The 12,367-nt window shown below is 38.8% G+C and overlaps 1 protein-coding gene across 3 annotated transcripts in view; it reads left to right on the top strand.

The window, feature by feature from the left end:
* DENND1B (DENN domain containing 1B) overlaps positions 1-12,367 on the top strand; it is a 216,040-nt gene that overhangs the window by 156,530 nt on the left and 47,143 nt on the right. For all 3 annotated transcript variants that reach the window (XM_089516491.1, XM_089516490.1, XM_089516492.1), the window contains one exon: positions 7,920-8,021. In XM_089516491.1, coding sequence (XP_089372617.1) covers positions 7,920-8,021 — 102 coding nt within the window. The remainder of the gene's footprint in view (positions 1-7,919; positions 8,022-12,367) is intronic.

The raw sequence follows: 12,367 nt of genomic DNA, 5'->3' as shown, positions 1-12,367 counted from the left end.
GCTCCATTGAAGGAGTAGGGAGAGTTAGGGCTGTGCAGACCGCCCCTGAAGGGGCGGCCTACAGCTGCCTCCATCTTCGCCAGATTGGGGCTGCGGCAGCCACATGCTGCAGCCCCGATCTGGCCTTTTTGCACCCTGGAAAGGGCACCATAGCTGCCAGTGCCACGGTTTTATGGTCCTCCTTTGGGCTGCGTAATCTAGATGCATCACCAGTGGAGTGCCGTGATGCGACACTGGCCTGGGGGCAGAGTCAGGGGATGCATCATGTAGGTGCCACACCCCGACTCTGCTCCTAGGCTAGCCAAAGATGCCAGTCAGCACAGTCCCTTAGGCAGATGAGAGAAGTCAGAGATCTGTTCAGGGAAGTTTAGTGAATAGAATTTGAGTGGAGAATTGCCTGCAGCTGTTCATTTGTTGTAACCATTGTAACCATATTATTTGTGAAACTATTCTACATAAGCTACATTCTTGCTATATGTCATTAAATAAGGTTAAGGTTTCTTTGTTATAAAGAAGCTTCTGCCTGAGTGAATTCACTATTATATAAGCACAAGGAACACACTACCAAAGATATCAAACTTATAAGAGGACGACACTGGGGACTTTACACCTTATACATTTAGGTAAAGTGTGTTAAGGGTGCATATTGGGCAATGTCATGCATCAGGAGTCATCGAATATATCTGAGGTAAAAAGGTAACCTCAAGGCATAGACAAGAAGCCCTTGTGACACCAGCATATTTGTAGAATATGTAGATATCTGTTCTTCTGTAGCAGGGATGGGCTACTTCTTTATGGCCAATATTCATTTTTCTAGTTGGCTGACTATTCAAGGGCTACAGGCCCAAAGTATGCATAGCCTAGGGAGATGGGGGTGAAGCTTATTATAATCATTTAATAGATAAAATTGACATAAATAGTGATAAATTAGGTTAAAATATGTAAAAATTGATAAGTACTGTATGTGTTTATTTTAATATAAACATACACAATATATTTTTCTTGTAATACCAATTTTAGTATTAATAAAATAAAAGTGTTTTCTTTCAGTGTGTAAGCAAATACAAGACTAACTTTCTAACTTCAGTTGCAGGTGATTACTTCTCCCCCATCAATGAAAACTGCTTTCTTATTAGTTTGCCTTTACAGCCGTTCAGATTTGTTTAAGACAGTCCCAGAGATTTAGGTTACCTCTTCTTTTGCCATCTCCTGCTTCTGTTATCATGGTAGACATGAATACTAAAGAATGTTGAACAGTTAAAAATAAGAACCAATCCAGTTTGTAGCCTTTAATTTCCCTAATTTTTCAAACTGTAGTTGCAGAGTCTTAGCATTGTTTAAACAAATGTCTTGGGTTTTTTTTAAGGTTAAGTAGTGGGTGGTTTTCTCCCTTCTTGCGTAGGCTTCAGTATCTTTTGCATGGGCTTTATCTTTTTCTTGGCCAGCTTTCTGAAATGGTGCCAGACTTTTTAAAGTGCAATATAAATCAAGGTAGTTGTTTATATTCTTTATAATCTTTTAATGATACATGTTTTTAAGAAAGGTGATTTGTTTAGAGTTCTCCAGTAGTTTTTTCTTCTTCTTTTATCACGAAGAAGTACATATTTATCATACTTAATGTTTTTTCCCCTCCTAAGACTTTTCACAAATTAGCAAAAAGGTTCCCCATCCCCCCTGCTCATTTTCTTGATATGTTTTGCTCAAGGTCATCCTTCTGGCGTTGTCTCTCATCCACTTCTTTTGATCTAGTCAGCAGAACTCCTATTGACTTAATATTTTTTGGATTTGCCCACTAAAACACAGAGACAAACTAAAAATAGTAAATATTTTGTAAACCCCTGGTTGTTTTTCCCTACTAGAAAATTCCTTACTCTGGGAGAAAGGCGGCGTATACATTCAATAAACCAGTAAAATAAAATTAAACAACTTACAGGTTTTTCCTAGTTCTGGAACCTAGAGATGCTGGGAATTGAACCTGGGATTATCTCAGTGCAAAATTTTTGCTTTATCCTTGTGTTACAACTTTTAACTAGCTACTAAACCCCACCTAGTTTTCTAAGGCCAAACCTTTCTAGATTACCCTCAAAGACCAGGTAGAAAAGTTGGTCTACCTTTGCTAATTAAACTACTGATACTCCTAAATCAACTTTCACTTCACAAAGTGGGGAGAAAGGAAAATAAATTAATCTATTAAAAACAAAGCTAATGCTTGTTGCCATTGTGTTTAGAAGCAAGGGTATCTTCTACCAGGTTAAATTTGTTTTGCTTTTAATATAATTGTACAGATTTAGCTTACTATCTCATGCTCAATATGATCATTCCATCTGAGTCACCTTATCAGAGTTATTTACAATTATATTAAGCAGCTTGCTTAAAATATGAATGCAGCTTAAAAATAAATGAGACCTGCTGTGCCCATCAACCCATAAAAAGGAGTTGGGGATGCTAAGAATTCCCTAGCAGCTGTTGTCAAACAGGACAAATACCTTGTTTAGCATACATTTTTTTGGCCAAGTATTAACAGACCTCTCTTCAGTACAGAATCCCTACTAGGCCTTGATCGAACATACTTTGAAATTATGTTGTAAATCAATACTAAAAGGACTGTTAGACCATGCATCCACCTAAATATAAGCACAGCATTCCTTCAAAGAATATGCCAGTGTACGCATGCTAATAACAAGCAAACCAAAACCAGCGGCTTTTATTACACAAGACAAACTTTATAAAATTGTGTTAGTTGTAATTTCCAGTTTCGAATTGAGCATAATTCTGAACTTTAATATGATAACCATAACCTCTGTAAAATCACAAGGATAGATTTTAGCTATCAGCAAACCGATAAAAAAAAAAATGGCTAGGATGCAAAGCACAATGTACCTCTGTGCCTACATAGAGTCTTGCCAGTGGTTGGATTGCAGATTTTCCTGCAGACTGTTATATCATGCTGCACTGAAGATTCTGCCATACTTGATAGACAATGCTACAGGAATGCATGAGGTCTGGGTGGGAGACTGCTGCTGGAAGAGGGAGACTGAAAATGTCTTACAGACTCAAAGCAGCTTATACCGTGTGATGCTCTTTGAATATTGGACATGTGCCTCTCTCAGTACTAGCAACAAAACCATTTCTGTTCTGATGATGTAGCAAGGTCAGGGGAGTCTATTACAATAGTCAAAAATGGTATGCCGTGTCAGAGTGTTGCATGGACAGGGTTTCTTATGCTTGAAAGCTCTTCATTCAAGTTGTTGTATATACTGGACTGGGTTAGGGTGATTTTGGCAATTAAAGCCAAGTGTTTCTGGCAGTTATTATTATTATTATTAACCTTTATTTATATAGCGCTGTAAATTTACACAGCGCTGTACATACAATCTTTTAGTTAGACGGTTCCCTGCCCTCAGGCTTACAAACTAAGAAGACATGACACAAAAGGAGAAGGGAATGGTGTTGGGGAATGGGATCAGGTCCAGCAGTTCTCCTCCACCTCCGAGGCCTGGACCAAGGCAGATCGACTGGAAGAAGGGCTTGGCTTCTTAATTAATGGTTAAAAGGAGGCTTCCTGGGTCAGAGAGGGGCTCAGCTCTGGGAATGCTTCTCTAAACAATATAGTCTTTAACTCAGTTTTGAAACTGGGTAGAGAAGTGATGAGGTGTGCATGTGGGGGAAGAAGGTTCTAGGAGTAAGGGGCAGCAAGCGAGAAGGGACGAATTCGGGAGGGGGCAGTGGTAGTCCTACACTGTGACAGGAGACCTTGACTACAAGAGTGGAGGGTGCGAGTAGGAATGTAAGGAGAAAGAAGGTCAGATAAGTAAGGAGGGGCCAATCCATGGAGGGCTTTGAAAGTCAATAATAAAAGCTTGTACCGGATGCGGAAGGGGAAGGGGAGCCAATGAAGGGAGGATAAAAGAGGTGAAACATGGTCAAAGCGGCGAGCGGATGTGACAATACGGGCAGCTGAATACTGGACAGAGATTAAAGGATGGAGGTGTGAAAGAGGAAGCCCTGTCAGAAGGAGATTACAGTAATCTAGTCGCGAAACCACTAGGGCATGGACCAGAGTCTTGGCAGTAGAGTTCTGCAAGTTCTGTTGAGGTTCTGGAATTGTGGCATTGTAGACAAAAACTACTTCACCATGCTACTTGTCATGGTTCACCTCTTTGTGTTTACTTGAACTGTGATGACTTTTTAAATTGTAGCATATATTTGGACCTAAGCAATTTTCCAGCTGTTTTCAAAGTGTTAACACATTTGTGTGTTGTCAGGACATTTTTTAAAAAGTCCTTGCAATACTTAGTTTTTTTAAAATGCCAGGTTGTGGTGGCAACATGTTGCTGTTGTTGTTGTTGTCTTTGCTGTACTTTAATTTATAGGCCACATTTCCCTCAAAAATGGAACTCAAGCCAATTTACAAATTAAAACAAGTAGAGGATAGTTAAAAACATACAAATGGTCAACATTAAAATAAAATTAACTTATTCTTATATTAAAATAATTTAAAACATGTAATTACAAAGAGTTAAAAACAGTGCAATTGAAACAACAGAACACCCTCTTAAAAGCCCTTGCTAAAAAAAAAAAAACCCTTCTAAAATCCTATCAGAATATGCAATGAAAGGACAGGAAAGAAGGGGCCATGTTTACCTCTTTGGGAAGTTGGTGAGGTTGAATATGAAGGAAGATGAAATGTCTGCAACATTTCTTACTTATTCTACCACAAAAGAGCCATTGGGAACACATTTTCTGGCTATTTGCCAAAAGAGAGAGCCAATGTTCCTTGAGTTATCTCGAGGCAGTTAAATTTAACACATTGTAATGCATTTGAGAGCCAGCTTGGTTTAGTGTTTTGGGTGTTAGACTAGGACATCAGGAGACCAGGGTCCAAATCCCCCCTCAGCCATGAAATCCCACTGGTGACCTTGGGCAAGTCACACTCTCAGCTGCTGTAGAGACAGCCCCTAAAGGATGGCGTGATGGTACTCCTTTTCTAGATGGAGTGGGGTTCCAGCAACCACACATCACAGCCCCGATCTGGCCTTTCCACAAAAAGGAGCCACAAAAAGTTTGCAGCTTGGAAAGGGCGTTATAGCTGCGCTGCAGCGGCTATCCGGCGTTCTTTGGGCACTGTGTCATACGGATGCAGCACTGGAGGATTGCTGTGACACTGTGTGGAGCAGTGCACTGCATCACGGCACCCTGGGGGATGGAGTCGGGGCATGCGTCATGTGGTTGCGACACCCAACTCTGCCCCCAGGCCGGCCTTAATGGCCGGTCTGAAGAGCCCCTCAGTTAGGAAATTTTTTCTTTGAGGAGAAGAAAGGATAGAACATGGAGCTTCTGCTCCACGCTGTGCAGATTGTTGAAGAATGAGCATGAGTTTGAAATATGGTTGTCTATAGAGATGCTTCTTCCATTTAGGAAGAGTGCATTGGGGACTGTTCCCTTCCACTGTTTCTGCAGAATTCTAAAAAATTATGGAATGTGAAAAAACATATCAGCTTAATAATTTTAGGACTTTACACAATTTTTTTTTAAATGTTCACATTTGGAAAGTCTAAAATACCAGCCAACTGCTGGCTAACCAGCCATCTACCCACCTAGCCATGCCTTTTTAAATTCACTATTCTCACTCCCCAGTGTTTTAATCCCTCACTCTCATAGTTTTGCGAGCCAGTGTGGTGTAGTGGTTTGAGGGCTGACTGCACCTCTGGAGACTTCACCATTCAGCCGTAAAACCCTCTGGGTGATGTTGAGCAAGTCATGCACTCCCAGCCTCAAGGGAAGGCAATGATAAACCTTCTCTGAAGAAATCTTGCCAAGAAAACCCCATGATAGGTTCGGCTTAGGGTCTCCCTAAATCGGAAACAACTTGAAGGCACACAACACACACACAATAGTTTTAATCCCTGGCTCCAATAATTAATTAACATTTGGGTTCCACTGATGAGATCGGAACTTGGAAAAGTTAATTTGTGGACTACAACTTCCAGAATCAGCATGGCCACAGGCTGCGAGCTCTTGTTGCTTAACAAGTAAATTTTCCAAACTCAGCTCAGGTTCTCATTGGGCTGTTGCTGTTCTTCTTTTATGGGGTTGCACATTTTTTTTTTCTTCTCCTACACTCTTGCATAGTCATATACCATTGTGACCACAGAAATTGCCCCTTATCTTAAAACATAACTGGCAAGGCCCATAATACAATTTGATCACACACACATGCAGAGGACTCTTTGTATTTGGGTTACCTCAGACCTGAAAATAATTCTGTCTTATATGAGGTTGTTACCATTTCAACTATTTGAATTGAATCAGCACTTTCTATTACTATATAGGATTTTATTGCAGGAGTTTCTCCGTGAAATGTACAGATAGATAAATCTGAGAGATTTGTGATGGACCAGGAAGAGAGAAAGTCTTCAAAGTTCAGTAACAAACAGTATGAACGTGATTCAAACGTGGCATATTTTAAATCCTGAAATGAAATACCCCCGAATAATCTTTACATACATGGCAATGAATGGCATTTCACTTCCTACAATTCACAAGCCCTACACTATCAGATGGAATTATAAGTATAGAGCTACCACACTATAAACTGAAACTGTGGGGAAACTGTGTGTAAAATTGCACCTAAGGATGTGAGGGTTAATGGAAGTAAAACCTAAAGGAGGTAGTGATCATGTACATAAATAAAATTTCTATCAAAGTAGTCTGAAGTTTCTGTTTGAAAGACCTCTCTGTTCCATTATTATAAGATTTCACATAGGGATACCTTTGTTCCATTTTCCCTTTCAGAGGCTGAAATGGCTCTCGCCTATTTTGGGACTTCAGCTTATGTACAGTCATTGTAGCTATAAAATATTCCCACATCTTGAGCCAGTGTTAGTTGCTAAATGAATTATAGTGCAACAAGAGGTTCTCATTCCAGTAACATGGAAAAAATTATCCCAGCAGTCAATAACCAAGTGTAAATCAGATTTATTGTAGAGGAGACAGAAAAATGGCTTAAAGTGCCTTGAGCTGTACTTGACGCTTGATATTTTTTCCTGTATATTATTTGCCAGTTTTGATTTTTTGTTTTACATCAATCTCTACAAAGTAGTCAATAGATTTCAATATGTGTGCCAGAGGGATGAGACATTTTGCCTTCATAAGAGTATTATTAGAGCATCAATATTGTCTAGATCAGGGATGAAAAAATCTGCAGGGCCAACATTGCACAGGAAAATGTTATTTATAACCAGAGAAGTTCTAAGCCTGCTTGGCCATAAATTAATAGATTTTGCCACAGTGTAGAGTTGTTTGTTTATTTATTTATCTCAGCCTTGTTACATGCAGTAACATCCAGTATCCATAAAGCAGCAATACCTTTATTGGACCCACCAAAGTGCATAAAAGACATGATTCAAGCTTTTGAAACTCCATTGGCTTCTTCATCAGCAAAGCTGTTAAAAACCATGCAGGAGAAAGGAAGAAATTATTATGTTAGAGTCACAGTCCTACATATTGTCAAGATGATGGTGTTCTCACTTAAGATCGTACAGAGGCATATCCACATGGCGGAGGCCATTCCTCTTGATGTGAGACAAAAGAAAAGCTTTAAAAATTTGCTCATCTTTAAAATTATCCAAATAGCAGAAGCGAGTCTGGTGGGGATTAATGGTCTTTCCTCTTTTAATGATTACCTGAAGGAGCAAATTGGCTGCCATGTGTTATATTTTTGAGGGACTGGCCAATTCATCCATCTTGTGTTTGTTTGGGGACAGCATATGTCCATTTGACTAGAGCAGAATCAACTGTGAGTGCATCAATGTAATAATGTTGCTGTGCCTAAAGTTATTAAATTAAAAGAATCTAAATGGAATGGCTTTGACTGTTCCCAAATATCTATATTTCTAATTTATTCTTTCTCAATTTAGGGAGAGCCTGTCAGTTTCTGTGAAGAAAGTTTTGTTAAACATCGTTCCAGCACTACCAAACAATTTCTGGAAACTGCAGTCAATCTTCAACTTTTTAAGCAGGTACTACAGAGTGAGTGGATTCTTGATCTAGTTGTCTTCTAATGCATGCTGTGTGTGCTTATTCAGGGATAGAGGAATGAGTGTAGTTTATAAAGTATGTACTCAGTACTCTTATTGAAATTTTGATCCAATTAATCCAAAGTAAGCAATAATATATTTGTATCTTTACTGAGTAGTCAATATATGCTTTCTGGTTGAATTTTTGATGTAGAGGTAATCCTAGTCCCATTGAAACATTTTGTTCTGTGAGACGTTCTTCAAAAAGAAAAAGAGAGAGACAGAGAAGAAAAGGTTTAGTTAAATCAAACCTATACAGTTGGATTCAGTCCTGCAAAAGGGAGAGTCAGTAGCTGAGGCTCCAAAACAGTCCTCTCAGGAGCTGGGAGAACTTGCTGAATGGAACGGCTGCAGTGAAGGTGGAGGAGGAGAAGGGGAGATAGGTGACCTCATATGTGTCTGCATACCCCCTTTTAGGCTGCAGGTCATTCCATTTAGTAGGGCACCACTGTACCCCGAAATGAACATTTTTGGGGTACTATAGGGCCTGGCAGGGAGAGGAAACATTCGAAGAGTCAACTTCTACCTTCCATCTTTTCCTTGTAGTAATTAGAAGCCATTATTATTATTATTATTATTATTATTATTATTATTATTACTCTTTATTTATATAGTGCTTTAAATGTACAGAGCACTGTACATACAATCAATAAAATAGGTAAAATACATAAAAATAAGCCTGCCTATGGTGTACATTCTACAAAATAATACATATTAATACAAAGGAGGCAACAAATTAAAAACATCAAATAATTAACATGCAATGCCTGGAAACACTTCCCTAAACAATGTAGTCTTTAACTGAAGGACAGTTATATGTATTTTGTTGGACGATAGATCAAGTATTTCACATTTTACAAGTGTAATATATTCACAGACAATGCAGTTGTACAGTGTGTCTGCGTTATACACATGCACGCCTTAAGCGGCTTTCAGCATATACTGAAAGCTGTTCCGGAAGAAGGGTGAGCACGTCTCGGAAGGGATAATGGTGCGTGCACCCATGGCGCATGTGCCACTGCTACCCCATACCGGTGCGTGCACGAGCCCCATTCATATAAATGAGGCTTGAGCATACGCAAAATTCCCCTTACACGGGGGGGTCCGGAATGGATCCCCCACATAAGGGAAGGGCGGACTGTATTTACTATAATTTAGATGCTTCTACACTAAAGAATGCATTACTAAGGTCCAGTGCATGTTTCCCCATAGGACTGGCCTACCCTTAGATTAAAAGTCTATCCAGAAGGGTAAGATTGTCCAGTAATGTCTTCAGCTGCTCTTTTCAGATGTAATGCTAACAACCTATATACATGAGGAGACATGAGGCTTGGGCTCATGTAGTTTCTCCTTCCTGACTTCTTTTCCAGGCCCAACTCTAAGGAGACTGAGAGTTCCTGTTTTCATCTTTAAATGTATACTTTGTTATATCCAAACTAAAAAAATCTATGGTTAATAATAGCTTCAGTTTGTTGAAACATGCCAGGATTAAACTATGGTTTATGATATTGGGTCATCCTCAGATCTGATTTAAAACCAAAAGAGTTCCCTGAGTTCAGAAGTAATGAATAACTCTAGATAGTTTTAAAATGGATGCTTCTCATCGCTTCCTTGTGATTGACAGAAAGAATGCAGGGGAATGGGGTGTGCACAGTGTATCAAAATTGCATTCATTGTTGCTTCCTCACTGAACCTAACATGTGATACAAAGGGAGAAGGTTCTAGATTTCATTGTGGTTTAAGCAGAAACGTCATACCAACACAAATGATTCTTGGAGTTGTAGAAAGGCTCTTGGCTTGTTGCAATTGGTGAGGCTGCTTCAATTCTGTCCTGGACATGGCATTCCAGTTCCATTTATTTGGAGTTTGTCAAGTTATAAATTAATTTTTAAAAAGATGCCAAACATTTGTTCCTCTCTTATTTGAAGCAAAGTAACCTTTACATTGCTGACTTGAAGGAATCTCCTGGTTGGATGAGAAGAAAACACCATGATAAAAAATCCAAGAACTCAGTTTTACAAGTATTGCTGCACTGAGTAAACACCACAGGTCAAACTATGGGACAAAGTAGAAAACATAATCTCTGATTAAAGCAGCCAGAATTTTAGGTAGGGAGGCCATCCTTAACTAATCAGCTAAGTCTTTGAAGATATACTACTATAACAGATAAATGAAATTCACAGGATAGAAGACAACTTTCATTATAAAAACAACTGGCAAGTTTCTGTCTCTGCAATTTAATGGCTGAGGTCAAGATTTATGACACTACAAGTGAAATATGCGAAGTTTCTAATTGGATAGAATAAAAAAAAAATAATATTATCTACCAAGTGGCAAAGAGAGATGTTGTTAAACTTTTTCATGTTTTTAGCCAATGTATTGCATCGTTTCCAGATTATTTTTGACATCATTCTTCCTCCTTATCCTCCATCCAGCTGCCTTGTTTCCAAGAGCTCTTCTTTGTAATTTGGCTTCATTCAAGGTCATTTGAATTTTAAAAAAAGAATTGAATTAAAAATGTTGATAACCGGAGGCCTAAATCCACTTGATAGTCCTGACCAGAGTAGAACCAGTGAACAAATGGGAAGTTGATAAATCAATGTATATGCAAGTGCCCTTGATTTCGTGGGATTAACAGCTGGTTTTAGGCCAGAAAATAAATCTTCAGCTCAAAGGTCTATAGCAGAACAGTAGAAAGTATGTGTGTGTGTTTTTTTTTACTTGAAGGGCACATCTCCTCATATGTTAGTTTTTTAGGAAAGTTAAAATCATAATAAACATATGAATTAGAATAGCTTTCGAAGGCTGTGCATATATAAAATTGAAGACAGCACATAGATGACTTTGGATCATTATGGAGACTCCATAAAGATGCATATTATTGTATACGCCTCTTCTCTACCTTCTAATCCTCTGCAAAGCCCAGCTATGTGTAAATGGAAATAATGAGAGAAGAGGGGAAGGAAAATACTATATCTGACTGAGCTGCAGAGAAAGATATGTGCCTGTAACCACGACAGGGTTAACTATTACACAGATACTGTTGCTCTCAAGTCTCTTGTATATATCGTCTTTGTAACTCCTAGACTGCTCTTTATAGCTGCTTTGGGAAACAGTGGCAACTGCAGCTGATGGGAGGCTCCTTTGCACATGATGCCTCATTAAAAGGAAAAAGTGAAATGGGGCTCTGGATCATAAGTCAGAATCAAAGGTCAAGAAGGAAGTATCTTTGTTAAGTTATGACAAACATTTGTCAGTCTGGGTTGCTGGAATGGTAATACTTCTGGGCTTGACAGCTTAGTGCTATATATAAAGCACAGAAGAAGTCACTTGGGAAGAAAGAACACCTTTACTGATTTGGGATCTGAAAATGAGGCATGCAAGTGACATGGCTCATACAACAACTAGGGGAAGAATGTTTGGTTTATATTGCCAGGAGCAGAATATTGAGCAGAATATGTTTTTATGCACCTTTTGCAGCACTTAAGAGTGCGTGCAGCACTTGCCCCCTTCCAAAATCATTATTTAGATGTGCCCTATTTTGAAACTGGGATTCAATCAACCAGAAATATTTGCCATTTTATTTTATTTTATTAGATACCTTTCCCTCTCCTCTAAATTGCTCAAGGTAGTATACATGGTTCTTATCCTCCCTACTTTGTCGTCACCACAACCAACATCATGCTTGATGGATCATGTTTCTATGTAACTCACAAAATCTAGAAGGTAGATTTAACTTTACAACATGAAAGTATAAAATCTCTTACAACTAGGATTCCTGGGGCTAAATAACATTTCTTTAGAGGCCACATTCACATCCATTATTTCCACAAATTGCCCTCTTTGTTTTACACTACAGTATACTTATCCATTATTTTGGATTTAATCCAGCACATCCACCAAATATTACTGCTGTTCAACCTCTCTTCATTTCTCTGCAATCTTCATTTGTATTAAAGTGTTCTTCTGTGTGGGTGAGAGAAATACCAACTAAATTTACTTTTTAAATGTTCTGTCTGTATAATTTTACGTAATAATAAGATTGTTCATAAATCGTGTGTTTTGGTTTTAAGAAAGGGATGATTTCTTAGCCTTACCCAAATAAATAGTCTTGTGGTTCAAAGAATGTTTTCTGCACAGTGGTAGCAAAAGGTGCTTTATCTCATCCTTACTGTGAAATAATCCAGTGATCCCATACATGTCATGGTCTGACCATGAGCCAAACCCATTTTGGAAAAGGCCAACATAAGTGGGTCAGTGAGATGTTAGCTGAGAAAAAGAGGAACTAA

Source organism: Sceloporus occidentalis, unplaced genomic scaffold, assembly GCF_023333645.1.
Source record: "Sceloporus occidentalis isolate IW3139 unplaced genomic scaffold, rSceOcc1.0.p SCAF_3, whole genome shotgun sequence".
In the NCBI taxonomy this organism is placed as follows: Eukaryota; Metazoa; Chordata; class Lepidosauria; order Squamata; family Phrynosomatidae; genus Sceloporus; species Sceloporus occidentalis.
This window is presented reverse-complemented; position numbering and strand designations above follow the sequence as displayed.